The sequence below is a fragment of the Crocodylus porosus genome, unplaced genomic scaffold (genome assembly GCF_001723895.1).
Source record: "Crocodylus porosus isolate Cpor-Errol unplaced genomic scaffold, CroPor_comp1, whole genome shotgun sequence".
In the NCBI taxonomy this organism is placed as follows: domain Eukaryota; kingdom Metazoa; phylum Chordata; order Crocodylia; family Crocodylidae; genus Crocodylus; species Crocodylus porosus.
In genome coordinates this window covers 12940238-12962585 of record NW_017728926.1, presented here as the reverse complement: position 1 = coordinate 12962585, position 22348 = coordinate 12940238, and the positions used below count along the sequence as shown (strand labels likewise).

Sequence of the window (22348 nt, the reverse complement as noted above, 5' to 3'; positions counted from 1 at the left end):
TACATGTGCACTGCTGCGAAATAAAAAACTCCACCGCAGATTAGCTCTTGTGTTTACAAGTAATAACCTACAGCGGAGTTAATTTGTTTACTCCATCCTAATAGCTCTGCACATGTAAATGCTGAGGCATTTACTGTGGAGCAAATTAAGCAACTCCACAGTGAATGTCTCATGCAGACGAGCCCTCAGTGCTTTTTGGAAGAGGAGCTTTCCAAATGCAGAAGACAGGCCATATGGAGGGTGCCAGGCAAAGTAAAGGCAGTAACCTCCAGCCTCTGGAGCTATCTGCATTTGCAGTACAGGCAGCTGCAGTGCAAGCTTCCTGGCAACGGGGCTCAGGCTCCATGGTCTTTTCAGGACTCGGCTTCTCCAGACGGATTCCAGACAAGGTGACCAATTAGCGCCAGCTGACTAAGGATTTGACAGGTGAGCTGTAGACACAAATCTGCGGGGACTCCACAGGGAAATTTCTTCTTGACCCCCACAGCTTACCGCATGCACAATTCACTTAGGTTTCTCTCCTGCCTTTCTAAGCCTTGCTGTGGTATGGTACAACTCATCTTGGGCAAGAGGCTCCTTTGAGGATACTCAACGCAGAGAATACAGCTATCTGAAATCAATACAGTAGCACTGCAGGAAAGAAGAGCTATCTTGAATATATTCTGTAGCCCTGACATCCTGGTGTTTAGAGAGGTGGGGGAAGGACTAGGATAGTATGAAAGTTAAACTGCTTTTAAAATGCTCATCCCTCTTTCTCTATTGTATTTCCAAGCCTACGGTTGTGGTGTGCCTGCCTTCCCTACCTCTTGTCTCCCGAGTAGTAGGAGGCAAAGATGCCAGACCCCACAGCTGGCCTTGGCAGGTAAAGATCCTGCGTTACAGCTGAATGAGCCGGGTTCTGAGGTCTTGTCAATTAATGGAGCTAGCATGTAAGTTTTTCTTGATGGCCTTGGCACAGCATTGGGGCTGGGCTTAGACCTCAAAGGGTGGTGTTGGACCTGGAGGAAACCAAGAGGCTTGCAAGCTTGCTCACATTTTCTTCTGTTTTGTTGGTTCATACAGCAGAGACAGAACATACCACGTTTATCTGGGGAAGCGCGACCTGACGAAATATCAACTCAGCTCCGTGACTGGTAGGCCAAAGAAGATAACTGTCCATGAGGACTGGGACACCTGGCACATCATGTAAATCTGCTCTGACCTGCTGGCTTGGACTTTAGCTTCAGTCACAATTTTTTATTATGTTCTGGCCTGGCTGGTTGTTCCCTGCTGAATGGGATTTGGTGCACTATTGATCGCCAAGGCCCATATTTTAACAGAGAAGGAAGGCACTTCCAGTGTAATGTCAAATGCCTGGCTGTGGGGGTTGCTCCATGATTCCAGGTTTTGATTTGTTTGCTTGCTGCCATTTTACACCCCGATCATGGGGACAATGTAAGTTAAAGATACTAAGGTCTGTATGCACTGAATAGCGCTCAAGGATGCCCACATGATGCAGGACCCCATGTCTCCCTTCCAAAAGGGTATCGGGGGCCTGGATCCCAACAGCTGCAGCCGAGACGCACGGTTCTTCTTGGCCACATCAGTTCTGTAATGCTGAGAGAGGTGTCTGGTGCCCCAGTGCATTTGTGGAGATGCTGCTCCTGCTGCATCTTCTTCGTGGTAGAAAGCACGTGTCTGCATCTGAGGCTGATGAAAGGCCCTGATCCTGCAGCCTCCACGCAGCGCTGACTCCCACTAAAACCAGTTTTGCATGGAGAGACTGAGCCAGGCCCCATCACCAGTATAATCTACAAAAGGGAGCAACTGCAGAGAGAGAGATCCAGCCGAGGTGATACTTGCCAGGTACCGCACAGCGATCTCCAGTTGCAATTAACTTCGTCCCGTCTTCACTCCTCTTTGGTCTGTGTTTCAGCAATGACAGTGCCCTGATCAAACTGGCTCAGCCAGTGAAACTGGGCAAGACAATCCAGGTACCCAACCTGGGTACCACCCTATCCCAAGGCTTCCCCTGCTTTGTCACTGGATGGGGCAAATCAGCAGTAAGTTGGGCAGCCTCTCCTAGGATCAAGGTTTCAGTGCATGCAACTTATGTTCCTTAACACCCACATACTTCACATCAGGGATGGTACAGATGACACACTGTCCTGTGCTGATGGCCAAAAGCACTGAGAACGACTTTGGTAGAGGAAGCGGGGCATACCGCCCCAGACGGACCAGGTTCCTCAACAACAAACTGGCAGATCTGGCGGATTCTGGCTCTTCCATGGGAGCTAGAGCAGTTCTTGGTTGCCCAAGGAAAGCTAAGAAATCACAGAGAGGTTTTCCTTGGTTCAGATCAGAGCTTGAAGCAGGCCAGGCCTCCAGCACTATCTAAACAGATAGCAGAGATAGTGGGGCAGATTTTTAAAGGTACTCAGTGCCCAACTCTCACTGATTTCAGTAGACCTTTGTGCCTAGCTATGTATCACAGTCTGCCTCATGGTCTCTGGTTTGAAGAACTTACTGTTCTTCTTTTGTACTGTTCAGTTCAGGATACAGGCATAAGTAAAATAAAGGGGAGAGAAACAAGCAAAGATATTCTGTCACATCAGCAATCTTGGCTACACACGGCAATTGCTCAGGCTTGGTCTCTGGGAGATGCAAAAAATCAAAGGATCTCCTGTTCCACTGGTCTGCAACTTCAGGCCCCAGAAGGGATCTTTCTATTCAGCACAGTGCAACATGTTCACCAGCTTGCCTTGTGACCTGTGCTTGCTAAACCGCATCTTCGTTTCCTGGGGTCTCCATTCTGGAAACCAAAGGAAGTTGGTGATTACAAGCTGGGATAAAAGATGGTGATAAAGGTGCGATTCCAAGCTGGAATCAAAGTCTGCTTCTTTCTTTCACTCCTGTGTTTAAAGGAGTCATATAATTTTCCCTGGGGAGTCCAGATATGCAGCAAGTATAGCAACATTCTCCAAGGGAAAATGCGCCCAAACAAGCATGCTGACACCTCCATTACTGCTTTCAGTTGGGTGTAACCCCAGCACTCCTTTGGAAATGCTCCAGGGCAGCTGCTGCATCCACAAAGAAGTAGTAACCCTGCCCCGGCTGTGCACCTCTCTGACAAAGGCAATGGCTGGGATTAACTCAGTCCCTCATCTGCCAGATCCCAGCCCCAACCTTCCCTTACCCCTCTGCAGCTGGGCACTCACCTACGGGAACACATACAGACCAGACAAGAGCCCTGTCTCGCTCCCACCCCAGGCTTGCAGCCCACTCTGATGCATCCAGAGCTCTCTCCAACTGTACTGTCCTCTTTTGTGTATTTTTGGATGTCATGTTATGCCACATCATGAGTATACATCGGGCAGTACTATTATGGACATGTTATTGAACAGTTGTAATGGCATGGGATATTGGAGTGGCAGGACCACCTCTCCTGGCCATTACCTGGGCCCCATTGTGTTGCCTCATTTGGTTTCTCAGGGTCCTGCCCTGTACCTCACCTGCCATGCCTTGATGTTATAAAACTGACAGGGAGGCAGGCCCCAGGGGACACAGTAGGTTTTGGATGGCAGACCCTTGTCTGGGTTGAGGCCTCCTTGGCCTTGTCCCACTTTCCTCTGGCTGAGCCCCGCAGCTGGGGGTCCACTGTTTCAGGACCACACGCCCCTCTATTCCCAAAAGGAGTTTCTCAGCTTAGAAGCCAAAGTCCCATGGACTTCTCCATCCCTACAGCCAGAACCTGGTCCTCCAGTAAAGCAAACACACGAGCGCCTGCTCCAAACCCAAAGGTTTCCCTCCTGTGGACTAATCTTGCCCTACACAACCCCTTGCCCAAAGTGCCCAAGGTACTTCAGGATGCAAGGTTTCCTTTGCCGTTGCTGCAGCTCTGAGCCCTTCCTCTGTGCTCCTGGCCTGACTCCTGCCTGCAGCTCTGCCCTCTCCACCTCCTGTGGCCAGACTGGTGCTTATAAGGCCCTTCCCAGGTCACTAGATCCTCCACTTCCACCCTAGGCCTGTTTGCCACTGCTTGCTCCTGGGGTGGGCAGCCATTTTGTGCGAGGGCTCCCTGCCTGCATGGGCCCATCTCAGGGGTTGGGGAGGGCCAGCCCCCCTAGGCTCCTTCCCTCACTTAGTAACGAGGCAGGGGCTCTGTTATGGAAGTAATCTACACATTTTCCTTGCCAATCAGCATTAGTTAGTGGGATTCAAGCTCGCAAGAGAGCAAACAGCTGCTCCGACTGACATCCAAGTCCCTCGGTGGTTCCCAGTAAAAGGAAGGTCCCTCTGGAGGGATGGCCGTGGCCCCTTAAGGTTCATCTCATTTAAAGCCTCCAGTTATACTGCACGGAGTTGCACCAAAGGAGGGTCAGTGAGCTTCTCCACCCATGAGTTGCCAAAAGACAGAATCAGAGGTGGGCCCATGGGCGATGTTTCAAACAGCTAAACTATTTGGATGCCCCAGCCCTATCTGCAAAAGGGCCTTATGGTGCATAGGAGCTTGGGAGATTTTGAAAGTCCATGGGACTTTGGTTCCTAAGCTGAGGCTCCTTTTGAGAATAGAGCCCCATACCTTCAAGTCACTTGGTGCCAGTCCCAGCCCTTGCAGTAGGCAGCGTGGGTGACTGCACAAGGTGCCGTGGTTAGGAGGGTGCCACACACACATACACGTGAGCAGCCCACGCTCACAGCAGTGCTCTCCCCCCTGCCTCACCACAGATGGGAGGACTGGAGATCAGCTCTGAACCGGGAGAGGCTTTTAGTTCAATTTCCACATCCCTCACGTGGTGGCAGCTCGATGAGATGGTCTCAGCCACTTATGTGGGAGGACGCAGAGGCAAGAGAGCTGCTCACCTCTCAACATGATAATTATTTTCAAAGGAATGCACGTAATTTGCCTTCTCTTTCATCTGGACTTGCAGATCTCAGACAGCATAGATATCTGGTGACCCACAAGATTCCCGCAGGGCAATCCCAGTGAAGGCAGTAACCTCCCATCCAATTTGGGCACCTACAGAGCAGTAACTGCAGTCCTGCAAGTATGATGAGCCACAAACTCCTGCCAACAGTGCCAGGGGAAATGAATAAATACAAATGACTTGAACCTCGGTTTCACCCTCAGATATCAAGATAACTGTGCAACAGCCAGCCCTTCCCTGGAACATTTTGAGGCTGGCCACAAGCACCATCTAATCACCAAGTCTGAAACTCCCAAGCTCTTTGGACATTTTCCAGGCTGGAAGGGACAGGCTCTGCTTTCCTAAAGGAGGTGCTTTGACCTCCATACCTTTCACTCTGCACAGGGCTGGAGGTGTCTTTTTTCTACTGAAACATTAACATGCAGGTCCTGCTGGGTCAGTGCAAGCCTTAGAGAGACTTCATAATGTCTGCTCTGAGATTTCTTAGGGAAAAAAACCACCCCACTCTCTTCATAATGTCTGCTCTGAGACTTCTTAGGGAAAAAAATCACCCCACTCTCCCTTGAGGAGTATCTTTTTCCCCATACCTTTAAATTCCAGTGGCGGTCCCATTACAGTAGCATGTGAACATCAATTCTTTCTTATGAGACATGAACCATTCTAGGTCGGGGTTGGCAACCTATGGGTTGTGGAGCCATTGGATCTGGTCTGCAGAAAGCAGGCCTTATGGGGGTGTCTGCTGGCGACATGCTGCGGCTGGGAGAAGCGGGGGTGATAGTGGGCATTTCTCCCTTGCTGCAGCAGGTAGAAGTGGCTACAGCCAGATCCTAGCACCGGCCCGTCTTGGACCCAAGCGGGATCATTGCAGCCTGCAACCAGAAAAGGTTGCTGGCCCCTAGATTTTAGGTCATCACTTTTAAACAGGAAAGATGCTTCCATTTCCGCAAAGACACCTGATGTGTCAGTTGCAAATTATATCCCGCCAAGGTTAGGAATGAAATGTCATCTCGTTGCATCACGGCTTTCTGTTGCAACCACTCCCAGCTTTGGGTCAAGCTAGTTCTGCAGTATAAATATCCAGCGGGTACCTTTGTAGAGCCTGCAGCACGGGGCACCATGTTCAAGTTGGTGTGCATCACCCTGCTCCTGGGCTATGGTAAGTCTTTCACTTATAGTCTCTTCTTTTTGGAAGAGGTGCTTTCCAAATACAGAAGAATGGCAGTATAGTAGGTGCTAGGGGAAGCAGAGGCAGTAACTTTCAGACTCTGGAATTCAGTCTCTGGAGCTCTGCTAAGCAGCAGCTCTGCAGAAAAGGACTTGGGGGTTACAGTGGACAATAAGCTAAATATAAGCCAACAGCATGGACTTGTTGTGAGGAAGGCTAATAGCATCCTGGGCAGCATTAGTAGGAGCATTGCCAGCAGAACGAAGGAAGCAATTCTTCTCCTCTATTCGGCACTGGTGAGGCCACATCTGGAGTATTATGTCCTGCTTTGGGCCCCCCACTACAGAAAGGATGTGGGCACATTGGAGAGAGTACAGCGGAGGGCAGTGAAAATGTTCTGGGGGCTGGGGCACACGACTTATGAGGAGAGACTGAGAGAACTGGGCTGATTTAGTCTGGAGAAGAGAAGACTGAGGGGGGATTTGATAGCAGCCTTCAAATCCCTGCAGGCGGGTCCAGAGAGGATGGAGCTGGACTGGGCTCAGTGGTGACAAATGACAGGACAAGGAGCAATGGGCTCAAGCTGCAGCAAGGGAAAAACCCTCTCAGTAGGAGACATGGAACCGGTTACACAGAGAGGTTGTGAAGTCTCCACCCCTGGAGGTTTTTAAGACCTGGATAGACAAAGCTTTGGCTGGGACAATGTAGATGGGGCTGGTCCTGCTTGGAGCAGGGGGTTGGACTAGACGTGACCTCCTGAGGTCCCTTCCAGCCCATATTCTCTATGATGCTATGATCTGCCATTGGAGCACAGGCAGCTGCAACGCAAGCTTCCTGGAAATGGGGTTCAGTCTTCAGCATTTGACAGGTGAACTGTAGACACAAACCTGAGGGGACTCCACAGGATGATTTATTTTCAACCCCCACAGCTTACTGCGTGCACAATTCACTTACACAGGGATTCTCCTCCGCCTTTCTAAGCCTTGCTGTGGTGTGGTACAACCCATCTCTTGGTGGGGGCCCCTTTCTTAGATACTCAGCTCAGACAGTGAAGTTATCCGAAATCAATACGATTGTGCTGCAGGAAAGAGGAGCTAGCTTGAATACTTTCTGTACCTCTGAAGACAGGTGGGGGAAGGACTAGGCTAGTATGAAAGTTAAATTGCTTTTAAAACGCTCATCCCTCTATCTCTATTGTATTTCCAAGCCTACAGTTGTGGGATGCCTGCCTTCATACCCATTGCCTCCCGAGTGGTAGGAGGTGAGAATGCCAAACCCCACAGCTGGCCTTGGCAGGTAAAGATCCTGCGTTGCAGCTGACTGAGCCGGGTTCTGAGGCTTTGCCGTCAGTAAAGTCCAGCTAACATCCTCATGTCTTTGAATTCCAGGTTTCCCTCCAGATTATCGAGCCTGGTAGACAGATCCATGTATGTGGTGGCACCCTCATTGCTACCAATTGGGTGCTGACTGCAGCCCACTGTATTAAGTGAGTAAGCAACATGGACAAGAGAAACCAGGTGGGAGAGATGGGCACAAATCAGAACCCAAAGTCTTTTGGTAAGAAATGCCCAGGGTCCTTGAGAAAGGTGCTAGGGAGTCTTGAGAAGCAACGTTGTGAAATACCTTAGGAGCGGGCGATGGTGAAGTGAAGCAAAAATAAGCAACTCACTCTAACAGAGGGCAGATATGGCCTTACACTGCTGTCAGTTAATGGAGCTAACATATTCATTTTCCTTGATGGCCTTGGCACAGTATTGGGGCTGGGCTTAAGCCTTGAAGGGTAGTGGGGTTTTTTGGAGGAAACTAAGAGCCTTGCAAGCTTGTCCACATTTTCTTCTGCTTTGTTGGTTCATACAGCAGAAACAGAAAGTATCTCGTTTACCTGGGGAAGCACAACCTGAAAAAAAATGAACCTGGCTCTCTGGGTATTAAGCCAGAGAAAATCATTGTGAAGGAGGACTGGGACCCCACACGTGTCAGGTAAATCCACCAGTTCCTAAACCACCGGGATGGGGACAGAGGGGATTTGTTTAGTTTCCTCTTTATTGCCTCTATGCACAAGGCTGGGCTTCAACCTGCTGACCTGGACTTTAGCTTCACTCACACTTTCTGATTATGTTCTGGCCTGGCTGGTTGTTCCCTGCTGAATGGGATTTGGTGCACTATTGATCGCCAAGGCCCATATTTTAACAGAGAAGGAAGGCACTTGCAGTGCAATGTCTGAGGTTTGGCTGTGGGGGTAGCTCCACGATTTCAGGTTTTGATTGGTTTGCTTGCTCCCATATTACACCCCAGTCATTTGGACAATGCAAATGACAGATCCCAAGGTCTGTATGTAGTGAATAGCGCTCAAGGATGCCCACATGATGCAGGACCCCATGTCTCCCTTCCAAAAGGGTATTGGGGGCCTGGATCCCAGCAGCTGCAGCCGAGACGCACGGTTCTTCTTGGCCACATCAGTTCTGTAATGCTGAGAGAGGTGCCTAGTGCCCCGGCGCATTTGTGGAAATGCTGCTCCTGCTGCATCTTCTTCATGGTAGAAAGCACGTGTCTGCATTTGAGGCTGATGAAAGGCCCTGATCCTGCAGCCTCCCACTAAAACCAGTTTTGTACAGAGAGACTGAGCCAAGCCCCATTGCTGGTATAATCTACAGAAGGGAGCAACTGCAGAGAGAGAGAGAGAGATCCAGGGGAGCTGAACCTCGCCAGGTGCTGTACAGCAATCTCCAGCTGAGATTAACCTCTTCCCCTCTCTGTCCTTCCTTGGTCTGTGTTTCAGAAATGACCTTGCCCTGATCAAACTGTCTCAGCGGGTGAGGCCAAACAACAAAATCCAGCCAGCCTGCCTGCCGCCAGCGGGCTCCATCCTTCCTAACCGCTTCTTCTGCTTTATCACTGGATGGGGGCGACTCAGCAGTAAGTAATGCAGCCTCCCCTAACATCAGGCCTTCCAGTACCTGTAATGTATGTGCCGTAATGCCCACACACGTCACACTTCAGGGATGGTACGGAGGGCTCCGTAACTGCATGCCAAGGCCCTTGCCCCTTGACAAGGATGAGAGCCGAGTAGGCTGTGCCCCACGCAGCATAGAGAGGGCACTGCGTTGCAGGAGAGCTCTGGGCACACTGATCTGGGCTGATGGCCAAAAAGGGCTTAACAGGGCACACACCTCCCCTAGACTGACCAGACTCCTCAAGCACAAACCGGCTGATCTGGCTCTTCCATGGGAGCCAGAGCACATCTCAACTTCCCAAGGAAACTAAGAAATCACAGAGGGTGGAGATGAAAAAGATTTAAGAGGAGCAGAGTTCAGCTTGTTCCTGGCAGCACATTTCTAGGGCTCCACCCAAGCTAGCTTTCTTCTAATTATCACTTTACACCTCCTTTACCTCATGGGGCAGCACGATCTAGCGGAGGAAACTATCACGAGGCCTTGGGAGACCTTGTTCAACTCTCATCTTCGCCACTGCTCTGCAGGATGGCCCTGGCCAAGTCCCTTTCTCTCTCTCAGACTCCGTTTCCCCATCTGTTTAGTACAGTTTATGATATGAACCAGCCTTGTAAGAAACATTTTGCCTTTCACCTGTGTGTAAAACACTCCTGATGGCCCCACTCTTTTGTGGCCTCCTCTGTTTTACAGCTGGTGGACCCCTCCCTGAAGTCCTCCAGGAGGCAAGGATGCCCATTGTGGATTATGCCACATGCTCTCGGCCAAACTGGTGGGGCAGCATCGTCAAGACTACCATGGTCTGTGCAGGAGGAGACGGAAATGTTTCTGGGTGCAATGTAAGTCCTGCCAGCAATGTCTGCAGTGAGGCTCACAAACTTCTTTAAGAGCTTTGACTGAAAGGCATGGTGAAACTCCATCTCATTGCAAGATATAAGGGAACATCCACAAGTTAAACCAGATCCTGGCACCTCTGCCAGACAAACCTAGTGGAGGCTGAGGTACCAGGTTAGGGGACTGCAGAGCGGTTCACACTTGGAAAGGGGGTACATTGTCGCAAGAGCCTACAAGCCAAGATCCTGTTATTCCAGACAAGTTCGTTGAATGTGCCATGACACTGTTTCATAAGGCACTACTGTCATGAGGGCTATAGGGCACTATCCACCCTGGCTGTTTGTCCCACCAACTACCTGCACCCCAGTGGGATTGCTGCCTACATCTTACGAAATATCTGGAAATCCAAAGCTGTGTGTGCTTATAAAATACTGACCTGCACACACAGGGTTCAGTTTGAGGAAAAAATACTGTTGCAAGTCAATTCTTTTCACCAAAGACAGTAGCCAGGCTGACAGCCCTCATCTCCATCCATGACTGTGTGTTCACCTCTTATTTGCACGTAGACAATAATTCATCCACTTTTAATGGAGCACTTTCACTCAGTCTGTCCGTATCCCCCCTAGCACGAGTGACTTAAATACAGCAAAGAAAATACATGGAGGCTGCGCTTAAAATTTTCAAGGCATTTCTGAACCCAAGGATCGGTTGAAGCTGAGGCATCCCAAGTACAATGCTGGGCCCAGTGCTGATTCTTTCAACTGTGACCTCTGGACAGCATGAGAGGTCCAAAGACATCCAGGCACATTAAGTCAGAGATGCTCTCAGGATCCTCCCCATGTACTAAACTCATCAAGGATTATTACTGCACTAAAGATCTCTGCATTTTATGTTGTCTAGGGGGATTCCGGTGGCCCTTTGATCTGCCGTCCTGGGAGAGTATGGCAGGTGCATGGCATCACAAGCTTTGTGTCTTCCCAGGGCTGCAATATTTTTCAGAAGCCAACTGTCTTCACTCGGGTTTCTGCCTACATTGACTGGATACGAAAGGTGGGTGTCTGCATGTTAAAGCAAAGTGCTGGGGGTTTAACCTTCTCCAGGCAGTTCACATCCCAGCCTAGAAAAGCACACCCAGTTTATCCATCCTAGCCCTCCAGTCCCCTCTTCACCTTTCCTTCCATTTTAGAGCTCTAGGCCCAAGTGTGAGGAAGTTAGGCAAGGAGTCAATGGGCTTGTCTACACGTGGCCCTTTTAAACAGGACTAGCCTACAATCTCCATTTTTAAGGCACATTAAGGGCATGGACACACATGCATTTAATATGCCTTTAAAAAGGGCGATTTTAGGCACAAATAGCTAAGTCACATTAGCCCAAATGTAGACGCTTAACGTGCATTCATGTGGTATGGGACAATGGACACACACTACGTTAATGCGCATTAAACTGCAACTTAGCTACGTGAGCCTACATTTTCCCCATATCAATGATGGTTAAAAAACAGGGGCTGAGAGTGAGACCTCTATATCCTTACTTAGGTACCAGAAAAAGTGTCCCAGCTCTGAAGAGTGTTGAAGCCTACATGGACTTCAGAGGGATACGAGTGAGGTCTTCTTGGTTCTCAGCAGCAATGAAACCTCAGGCAATTTACTTAGGCACCTGACAAAAGTCCTTCCAGCCTCACTTTAAACTCCCATCTTTGTCACTCTTGGCCTAGAGATTTGATAGAGTGCAGGATACACCATCCGGAGAGCAGACAGCCTGGCTATACGCCTCAACTCACTTCACTAGGAATTCATTACTCTGGCAAATGGAGCTTATTAATGATAATTCAACTTTTTTTCCTTTTTTCCTCCACCAGACGATGAACATGGAAAGGGATTCTGCTTGTAATGGCACTTGTAATCCCATAACAGCCTAATAACCCCTCTCACCAGGGTCCAGCTCTGCTTCCATGGCGTCTCTCACTCAGTCGTTCAGTTCTGGAGGCCAGATTTCCACCCGGTGTAAACATGCTTTGTGCCATCGACTTGAACCGATTACTGGTTTACAATAATGAGGGATCTGTCCTGGGTTCAGGGTCTTTTTTCCATCTTTTCTTTCCATGTATAACTACTGAAGGAAATAAATTGAGACTGGACTCTAGAATCCCAGTGCGTTACTGAGCCAGAGTTAAAATGGACTGTCCACATTGTTTGCTGGAGATGCTGGAAATATACTTGATCCCGACTCAGTGCAGGGAGTACAATATGTGATCTCTCCGGGTTCTTTCCAACCTTACATTTTTTATGATAACTATAATTTGTGTTGTAATAGGATCTACCAGTGCCAATCTTAGTCCACTAGCCACTGGCCAAACAGAACAGAGTTTTAAAGGTATTTGGGAACCTAACTCTCATTGACTTGAGAAAAAGAAGGAAGAAGAGGAGCATAGTAAGGATCCTGGACCTCAGCAAAGCAGACTTAGACTTGCGCAGGGAACTGATGGGCAGGATACCCTGGGAGGCCAGCCTGAGGTTGGAAAGAAGCCCAGAAGAGCTGGCTGTATTTTAAAGAAATGTTACCGAGGGCACAGGAACAAACCATCCTGACACAAAGGAAGACTAGCCAGTATGGCAGAAGACCAGCTTGGCTTAGCAGGGAACTCTTAACTGAGCTAAAACACAAAAACAAAGCTTACAAGGAATGGAAACGTGGACAAATGACTAGGGAGGACTATAAGTGTTGCTTGGGCATGCAAGGATGAAATCAGGAAGGCCAAAGCACCACTGAAGTAGCAGCTAGCAAGGGACACGAAGGGTAACAAGAAGAGTTTCTACAAGTCAGCCAGCAATGAGAGGTGGTGGGAGCTCCATCCTTGGAGGTTTTTAAGACCCAGGTAGACAAAGCCCTGACTGGGATGATCTAGTTGGGGCTGGTCCTGCTTGGAGCAGAGGGTTGGACTAAATGTGACCTCCTGAGGCCCCTACCAACCCTCATTTTCTATGATTCTGTGATTTATGGGGATTAGCTGCCTAGAAATTTTTTGCTGAGGGATTGGCAAGCCAAAGTAGAACAAAAAGACGACACAATCATAGACACAGAGAAATAACCAAGGATATTCTATTGGGTGAATGAAGAGAAGAAATTCATATTACGTTGGCTAGATTCCCCCGGCTAGCAATTTACTCAAAAGGGCTGTATCTCAGCTCTGAAACATCCCAAACCAGCATTTTTGTTAACACAAGGTCCAGCGCATAGACCAAGCGTAGTATTACACTCCACAAAGACTGAGGGATCTCCCATCTACCTTGACTTCAATTTGAAGAGGTTTCAGTCACTTCCCTATGCAATAGAATAAGCCTGCTGATGAATGTGCTTCAACCTGTTTCTTTGGAGGACTCCTTTCCCCACAGTCAAACAAAGGTAGATTTTGATTACACACAAAGGTACAGAAAGAGGGGTGAAGATGGAAACTGGAATCAAACTGGGCTTGTTTCTTTAATTCTTACTTTTCAAGGGACAATACGAATTTACCCTGTGTGCTCTGCTATAAGATGTATACAGAAGAGTCCCTAAGGAACACAGGTCCAAAAGCTCTGTGCTTTTGGTCAAGAGCTCCATGAATGTCACCAAAAATGATGGAGGAGGGAAAAGCCAACCCTTGGGACTGAGTGCTTCCGCTGGCCACCACTACAGCCCCCAAGGTGCAACCGGCCCATATCCACCAGATCCCAGCCCTCCTGGGCCCGGCTTGCACCTGTACTACTAGAGTCAGGGCCTGCCGCTCTAACAGGGAGCGTAAGGGGAAAATGCTGATCCATATGCATTGGCAACTCATGAGAGTCAGATGCTCCTGAGCACTCGCCTATTCATTGCTACCGCACATAACCCACCGTGCCTCTGTGTTTTGGGGATAGCACTTCCCTACCTTCCTGGGACACAGAGAGGGGCATGGAGGCTCAGTGGCTCTGAGCATGGAAAGAAAGTCTGCAAGCTGCAGCAGTGGGGACTCGAAATAAAGCAGCCCAGGAGGCAGAGTGTGCAGGGCCCCAGCCTGTCTAGGCTCTCCCCGGACCTCCTCTTGGTGACTTGGTTTGGTAAGAGACTCATCCTTGCAGAAAGCTGTACTGTGAAATATTCCTGTCGACGCTCTACAGCCACCCGCTCTCCTCTGCATGCACTAATTGGCCTTTTAAAACTAAATGGAAGGATGACAGGAAGCACTGGCACACACTAGCAAAAGCCCCCAGCTCCCATCGTCTGGAACATATCCAGAGCATTAGCTGTCACCTGCCAGATGGATCTTGTCAGAGCCCGTGGGCCGATGGCTCTGAGTTTTGACGCAGGCTTTGGTACCTGCTTGAACATTTCTCTGCAGGGGATCAACCAGCATGTCGCAACTCTGAGCCAATTCTGGAGCAGTTCAGAGCTCAGACATCAAGGCATGATAGAGTGGCAAGGTGCAGCCTCTGCCAAACTCCACGTGTTGGCAAAGGCTCTAGGGCTGTATCCCAAGGACAGGACTGAGCATAAGTATCATGGGGGGCAGTGAGTAGCTCAGACAATTTAAGGCAACAAATTGGCCCCGACCACAAAGTCTCACGTTCTTGATCTGGCCCCAAGTGGAGAGAGAAGGAGTGATCTAATGAGTATAGCTCTGTGGTGGTGTCAGGAGACCCCGGTTCAGGTCCTTGTTCTCTCAGGGACCTCTTCTTTGACCCTGGACACGGCACCTAAAATCCTGGTGCCTCCATAAAACATGGACAATAGCACTATCCAGCACACAAGGCGCGCCGTCAGGATCAATAAATTACAGACTGTGAGTTGCTCAGATACTATAGTAATGGGGATCAAAGTGGGGAGGAAGATGCTTTCAAGAATCAGCAGTTGATGAGCAGTTTTTCAGCTCCCATGATGGAGTTTTCTTACTACAGGTATTCATCTACCACTGGCAGGGCAGGCAACACCATACAGGTACCTGCTGGGGAAGCTGCCTACTCCAAAGAGCTGGTGTTTTTGTAACCGCCCCTCAAAACCCCTTCTCCAAGCTGCAAAGGCACTGGATCCCATTTCCCCCTCACAGTGACGGCTGCATATTTGGGAGCAGAACAGTTGCAAAAGGGGAATTTCTGGTTTGGGAGAAATTTCACCATCTTGCGTTTTGTTCCGGTTCAGAACAAAACAAGCTCTTTCCAGTTTTCCCCACGAAACAGCGTTTTCAAGCAGTGTTTGGAGGGTGAAGTTTCTTCCAAAAATTATTTTTTGTGGTCTTTCCTTCTTTGTTGTTTTGCCACTTCGTGCCACGTTAGTAGTAGGAATAGATTTGTTATGACTCCTGACATGGCAGGAGGACATAAGAGAGTACTGAAGGGCCTTGGACGGCAACGTGCTTATTTTAGCAGACAGCTTGGTTGAAAATCTTTCACCATCTTTTCTAGACCAGGGTGTCTCTAGTTTGTCTTTATTTGAAATGGAGACAGCTGGATGCACCCCGTATGATCTAGACAGGAAGATCAGCTGTTCCAGGTGATGATAAGTTGACACTGCCACCCTTTGATCAATTCTAAAAAATAAAAATAGGCTATTGTAAGCACGGCCCCAAAGTTATCCTGACACGTCAGGACTGGCAGTGCCTAAAGTGCACTGACACTAGTGATGGGTCACGATATTAATGCCACATAGGAATTTCCTCTTGTATAATATATCGGCAAGCATAACTCAAGGTTGTGGGATAGCAAACAGCTGGAACAAATATCTTCCAGCTCACCTGGTGCTCCCCACCACCCCTCAACAAAAAAAAACAAACCCAGATGGAGCCTGGATTTCAAAGTCTAGCTACCTTGACCTTTTCTGAAAGTATGTCCCATTGTTGTAAAACTTTCCACTGGTGACAGAGCAGCGCTCCATCCCAGACGGTATCTCCCAGAGATAAGCTGCGGCTACATAAGACAGCTCAGGAGACGAACATTCACAGCACGCTGCCCTGGGACACCATGATCACGATCCTATTTGCGGCACTCACTTTGACCCCTGGGGGTATGTATCCAGCTCATACGCAGCTTTTTATCTTGCCTGCTCTCTAGACTAACCCTATCTCCCTCCTACCAGTCAGAAACATGCAGGTTCTCAGATACTGGGGTGAGGGGCACACTGTAACAACCAGAACAGAATCAGAGATGGCTTGATATGTGCCTGTTTCTAAAGTGGATCCCGCCATGTCTCTCTTGCAGTCCTCAGTTGTGGGGATCCCATCTACAAACCCTTTTTGTCCCGAGTGGTTGGAGGGGACAACGCAAGACCATACAGCTGGCCATGGCAGGTTTGTGATTCCCCATCTCCTCAATCCATTTCTAAGAGGTTTCCGAGCCCTGCCTATGATCTGTTCCAAGATCTCCAAGAACGGTCTCGCTATCTTTTATCAGGGCCTTGTTGGTTTGGTTGAAAACGGGATGGAAAAAATAATGGGGGGAGAAACAGTGCGCCCCTATCTGCTTCAATAAAGTCTCTAACCGATCACAGGACCGGATAACAGCAGCTGCCAACATTTTCCAATCTATTTCTACACGGACTAGTAAAGAGCTGTTTAACCACCATGTTTCTCTATAGCTAATAAATTTTGTCTGGAGCAAGCCGTGCAAATAGCTTTGGAAAAGCAACACTGAATAGAAACCTTGGGGGAAAACCCTTTTCCTAAGACAGTAATCCTGATTCAAAGTCTGGGGTGTTTCGATGGTCCTCGTCCTGTCCCTTCCCCAGTTGTGCTGTGGGACACCAGTCAGCTGCATTCCTAGCGTTTTCACATTTTGCTCCTAGGCCTCCCTTCAATACTCTTACAGTGGTGGATGGTTTCACACCTGTGGAGGAACCCTCATTGCAACCAACTGGGTCATGACAGCTGCTCACTGCATCAGGTAAATCAGCTGGAGAACCTCGGCCAGCCATTTATGCTAATGTTATATCCAGAAATCAGCATACAATCTGCAACCAAAGCCCATCCAAAACAGGCTCTTCCATGCCAAATAGGATCATCGAGTCCAAAGTCTCATCATTTCTGGACAACAGTCAACACTTTCCCAGGTCTCCCACCAACAAAAGCATGGCTAATATGCACCATGCCCTGAATTATCATCTTTTAATCCCAGTTAAATCATCAATTTAATAGATTGAGGAGATGGGGAATCACAAACCTGCCATGGCCAGCTGTATGGTCTTGCGTTGTCCCCTCCAACCACTCGGGACAAAAAGGGTTTGTAGATGGGATCCCCACAACTGAGGACTGCAAGAGAGACATGGCGGGATCCACTTTAGAAACAGGCACATATCATCAATTAAACCCAGTTAAACAGGCTTAACTTTGCTCAAGAGGGTTGCTAGCAGGTATTGCTCTGTCATTTAAACATAGCTCCCACAAACACTTCCTGGCCCTTATTTAACCACCTTTCCCAAAGATGCACCCAGCTTTACGGCAAGCCAGGAGCCACACAACTCAATGGTTCTCTCTGGTTCTTTTCCTTCTCAGTTCCTCTCGGACATATCAGGTGCTTCTTGGAAAATATAACCTATACGCTGAAGAAAACGGATCGGTTGCAGCATCTCCAGCAAAAATCATTGTCCATGAGAAGTGGAACCCTAACAAGGTCTCCAACGGGTAAGTCAATGGCAGTTTTGTATGGAAGGGCTAAGAGATGATATCATAAACCAAGCATCTGAGACCTACCAGCCCTGAACCCCAACTCAAAAGCTGTAGCCACCGGTAAGAGCTTAGACTCGTATCGAGGTTTCCAAAATGGTGGAATGTTGCATTTGGAGAGAGATAATCCAACACGAGGCCTTTCCTATCCCAGATGACGGGGTGCCCGACTCCATCAACACATCCCCTTTCTCACCAGGACACATGCCAAGAGTAGGGGATATTTTCTCTCTCTCTCCATACTTCTTACTTTCCCCCATCCAGAAATTTCAGACATGCAACCTAAGCTGCTGAGGGATTGTGATGATCATTTAGGTTTCAACAGCAGCTTTCATAAAAAGCATGGGTGAAATAGCTAAAAAAGAATCATAGCAAATTAGGGTTGGAAGGGACCTCAGGAGGTCATGTCTAGTCCAACCCCCTGCTCAAAGCAGAACCAGACCCAACTACATCATCCCAGCCAAGGCTTTATTGAACTGGGCCTTAAAAACTTCCAAGGAAATCCCATAACCCCTTTGGGCAACCTTGTCCAGCGTTTCCAGTCCTCCTGATAAGAGGTTTTTCTTAAATATCCAACCTAAACTTCCCTTGCCACAACTTCAGCCCATTGCTTCTTGTTCTGCCATCACCGAGATCAGTCCAGTTCCATCCTCTTGGCAACCACCTTTCAGGGAGTCAACGGCTGCTGTTAAAATCCCCCCTCAGTCTTCCCTTCCACAGACTAAATAAGCCCAGTTCCCTCGGCCAGACATGTGCCCCAGCCCGAGACATTTTCATTGCCCTCCACTGGAATCTTTCCAACTTGCTCACACCCTTTCTATAGTAGGGGGCCCAAAACTGGACACAGGACTAAAGATGTGGCCTCCCCAGTGCCGTATAGAGGGGAATAATCACCTCCCTCGATCTGCTGGTAATGCTTCTACTAATGCAGCCCAGGATGCCATTAGCCTTCCTCTCAACAAGGGCACACCGTTTGTTATACATACAGCTCTTACACTTGCAGCTCAAGCTGCCAGTACTGAGCAGCTCCAGTAGCATTCAGTACAAATTGTTATTTAGCACAGCTCTACACTGCCAAATGCATAACCCGCTCCACTGAGCACGGCCTCCAGCCTTATAATGGGGAGAAGTGACACCTCATCAGACAGGGGTGCTGAGCCGTGCAGTCAGCCGACATCAAGTCCTGCAAAACCCTCAAGTGAACAGTCCTATTAGATATCCAGGTTGTAGCCATTTTGGTCTAGAGGAAAAAGCAATCAGGATGCATGCCAGAGGTGATCTCTTTTATTAGACCAACTAGATTTTTGCTGCAAAAAAATATATATATATTTTGAATTTTAAATTAAAGAATTTTTTTTTGCAAAAATCTAACTGGCCTAATAAAAGAGATCACCTCTACCGTGAGTCCTGATTGCTCGGTCCTATTAGAATGATTTGTAATTTGGGTTAAACCGAGGTTGCTGAAGGTGCCTTCAGCCTGAGTGCATTAGCACAAGTGTCACCGACCTCAGCATCACAGGTGTTGTGGTTTCAAGGACAAGGCCGTCCCCTCTTCCCAAGCCAGCCTCAACCTGTTCCTTTAGAGGAGCCTGAAAGCAAAGCATCTGCAAAGCTTTCTACAATGCCTCATAGGCTTACAAATGTGGATAACTCTGTCCTCTGAACTCGACAGCCCTTGGACAGTCCTCTTGATTTTTAGTAACCCAGACAATCTGAGGTTTTGTAAGACTAGGGCACAATATTTACTTATTTAGCTCTCTGCAAACCAAAGGATCCCCCGCTTGGTCCCCCGAAGGCTTTTCAAGCTCTTTAAACACAGCCACCTCTGGAAAGGCAAAGCAGAGTGGGGTAGGAGGTGGAGAAACAGAGGGGAATAGTTTGAGCAAACCAGCGTTAAAAAAAAAGGAACATTTCTATTTGCATTAAGTAGGCTTTGTACAGCTGAACACCGAGTCAGCAGCAAATGTAATAGCAAAGGCCTCCCTGGCTTTGCTTAGCACAGGCAGGAGAGTTGAACAGCTCTCTTGCAGGGCCTGCATGCAGGGTATGTTCAGGGTAGGGCAGCACCAGCTTCATGGAGGCTGAGGAAACACTAGTGAATCCCCTTTGCATAGGGAGGTGCAGCCAAAAAAATCATCTGATGCCCTCCAGAGACTCACCACTGCCTGGCGAGACAGAAGCTGCTGAAAGGCTGAGCTTCCCAGCTGTTCTGGAAGAGACAGAGCTGTCAGCCACCGTGTGGGTAACAATCTGGGGACAGGCTGAGCAGCTGAGGGAATATCACCCATTGCAGGCAGGGAAAAGAAAAAAAGCAGCAATTTCGAACAAAGGAGCCCAAAATTCTCAGGGCCCCTGGACATATTTCACTCCTGCTGTCACAGACTGTGCTTGTAGTGCTTTCCACACACAGGCTGAGCCTTACTAAGTAACTCTGTGCTGGAAAACACGGCTGCATGGATTTCTCCACGGAGCATGGGGACCTTTATGCCTGAATTTGACCCTGGATTTGCACGAAGCAATGCCTTACTTAGGGAAAGAGAAAACCATGCAATGGCTGAGATAGCCAAAGGTCCCTCACGGCATCAGCAGCCAGAAGGGTGAGTAGCTGCTGATCTCAAGGGCTGCCCAGTAGAGAGCTGGAAGACAGTCCTACCTTTGGTTCTGCTGCATTTGCTGCGGGGATGCTGTCTGATGCTGCCTGGTGCAGTGGGCACAGAATTGTAATTGCTTCTGGGTCAGGAGATCACCCCAGGCTACCTCCACATACATCCCAGGCAGTGCTGTGCCTGGGAGCAGCTCATTAGCCCGTGCCTTTCAGCTCCAGGTGATGCTGAGGCCAATTAGCCAGCTGGCAATTCTGTTCTGGGGCAGTTGCAGCGCCTGGAGCCTGAAGCGATGGAAATGCCTGCAGAGGTCTGGGGACTGTTCTTGGCCTTGCTCCTCGAAGGCCAGTTGTTTGCTGTGAAATGGGAGAAACAGTTCTGTAGGCACGAAGCACTAATGCCTTTCTTCCACCCCCCTAATGTTTTTGCAGGTACGACATTGCTTTGATCAAACTTTCTCAGCATGTCCAACTGAGCGATAAAATCCAGCTCGCTTGCCTCCCCCCACCAGGCAGCATCCTTACCGAGAAAGCCATCTGCTACGTGACAGGATGGGGAAGGCTGCAGAGTAAGTGCCTATATAGCTGAATAATGAAATAAAGCCCTTTGGAATTAAGCTGTCCTTTGGGACTGAGGTTTATAGTCAGTGGCCCGTGCCTCCTCAGGGGGAGAAGGCATTTGATCTGGCTCTAGCTTCATTCACATAGCAGAGAGATTTTTCTATGGCAGAACGTTTTGCTCACACAATAGGACTCCGACCCTGCGTAAGGGCTCAGGGTGACCTGAAATACAAAGGCGGCTGCTGGGTCGATAAATGCTAATATGCTCAGTGGAACAGGTGAAAAGCCAGTTAATGTTGCCAATAGAGCCCCAAAGGGGAAGTCTTTTGATGCACAGAAAAAATGAGGGCAGGCTCCCCACATCCGCCTCACCCCTGTTCTTCCTTCCTGATTTGAGGGCATCAGAGGGTGAAAAAGCAGCACTTGACCTTCTTATTACACTTGGTCCTCAAATGGTAAGGGCCAGAACTGGCCCATCAGCTTCTGTTGTCCACATCACTGCTTCGCTGAAGAGCCATTTGTAATGGAATGAGGATTTTGAGTCTAACTGAGACATTCCCCTCTATGAGGAATACAGCAGGGACTGGAGTTGGCCACTACCCTGGTCACAGACTCCCTGGTGACTTGTCCCTGGAGGAACCACAAATCCTGTCTTGCAAGGAGGGTTGCCTACAATCTCCGTTTGATTCCTGAATTATCTGTGGGAAGGCAACTCCCTTGTCTCTGTTCTCCTCCAGCAAACGGTGACCTCCCAGATGTATTGCAGCAAGGCCATTTGCTCGTGGTACCTTATCCCATCTGTTCCAGCCCTGACTGGTGGGGGACCGTAGTGAAAACCAACATGATCTGCGCTGGTGGCGATGGGGTGATTTCCAGCTGCAACGTGAGTCTGAGGACCATGGGACTTCTGCGCTTGGCTTTAAACTCAGACTTGGGCATTGGTAGGGGGGGCCAGAGCCCTTCAGTGTTAGCTGTATTTTGAAACCTCTCCCCATCACTCATCAGCTGACCTCACCAAGGAATATTTGGTAAATGTTTTTTCGCATCTTCTGTGGCCCATACACAGACCTTTCATCTGCAACTGGGCCCATGCTCAGGCTCTGGTCTCACTACCCTGTCCCATCTCCAGCATTATGACAGAGCTGGGCCAGTGATGGCCTCTCTCCTGCCACAAAGATAGATATGGCTTTTCCATGCCAGGATCACCAATAATGGTGTTTCTCCTTCCTCACAGGGGGACTCCGGTGGCCCACTGAACTGTCAACGTGCCGATGGCAACTGGGAAGTGAATGGTATAGTCAGCTTTGGCTCCTCCCTTGGCTGCAATTACTACCACAAGCCTTCCGTCTTCACCCGTGTCTCCGCCTTCAATGACTGGATCAGCAATGTAAGGCTCTTGCCTCTACTGCCCAGCCAGGAGAGCAGCTCTGCTTTGTTAACTTGTAAATGGGTTATTTTAGCTACTTGGCAATGCCCAATTTCAATTTAAAGGGCTTGTCTCAAAGGGGAAATTGCCCAGAACAGGTATTCTTCTGGTGTAAGACTCTTAGGGAACATCTACATGGAAAAAGAGCCACAGCAGGGATTGCTACAGTGAAGCAGGTGTTTTAGGAAATTGCTTATCAATTGTTAGAGATTACAATAGGCTTCTTAGCTTCCCGC

At 48.9% G+C, this 22348-nt stretch overlaps 2 protein-coding genes across 2 annotated transcripts; both read left to right on the top strand.

Annotated features, from left to right (window-relative positions):
* Nucleotides 1–5987: 5987 nt before the first annotated feature.
* On the top strand, nt 5988–11999 carry LOC109314379 (chymotrypsin-like elastase family member 2A). Its single transcript, XM_019541525.1, has 8 exons — nt 5988–6063; nt 7280–7368; nt 7461–7558; nt 7930–8052; nt 8852–8988; nt 9714–9859; nt 10755–10904; nt 11713–11999. Exons 1-8 carry the CDS (start codon nt 6024–6026, stop codon nt 11770–11772), a joined length of 843 nt encoding a protein of 280 aa, XP_019397070.1. The 5' UTR covers nt 5988–6023; the 3' UTR covers nt 11773–11999.
* A 2748-nt stretch (nt 12000–14747) lies between these two features.
* Nucleotides 14748–22283, top strand: LOC109314515 (chymotrypsin-like elastase family member 2A). Its single transcript, XM_019541730.1, has 8 exons — nt 14748–14767; nt 16038–16152; nt 16647–16744; nt 17353–17481; nt 20558–20694; nt 21424–21569; nt 21921–22128; nt 22237–22283. Exons 1-8 carry the CDS (start codon nt 14748–14750, stop codon nt 22281–22283), a joined length of 900 nt encoding a protein of 299 aa, XP_019397275.1.
* The last annotated feature ends 65 nt before the right edge of the window (nt 22284–22348 follow it).

What these genes read in the sequence shown, in the direction of transcription:
- LOC109314379 (XM_019541525.1), top strand. Translation starts at nt 6,024, where the DNA reads ATGTTCAAGTTGGTGTGCATCACCCTGCTCCTGGGCTATG. An exon ending in CCCACAGCTGGCCTTGGCAG is followed by an intron (nt 7,369 to 7,460) that starts GTAAAGATCCTG and finishes TTTGAATTCCAG; the next exon opens with GTTTCCCTCCAGATTATCGA. An exon ending in TGGATGGGGGCGACTCAGCA is followed by an intron (nt 8,989 to 9,713) that starts GTAAGTAATGCA and finishes TCTGTTTTACAG; the next exon opens with CTGGTGGACCCCTCCCTGAA.
- LOC109314515 (XM_019541730.1), top strand. Translation starts at nt 14,748, where the DNA reads ATGGAGTTTTCTTACTACAG. An exon ending in AGGATGGGGAAGGCTGCAGA is followed by an intron (nt 20,695 to 21,423) that starts GTAAGTGCCTAT and finishes GTTCTCCTCCAG; the next exon opens with CAAACGGTGACCTCCCAGAT. An exon ending in CAGCTCTGCTTTGTTAACTT is followed by an intron (nt 22,129 to 22,236) that starts GTAAATGGGTTA and finishes TAAGACTCTTAG; the next exon opens with GGAACATCTACATGGAAAAA.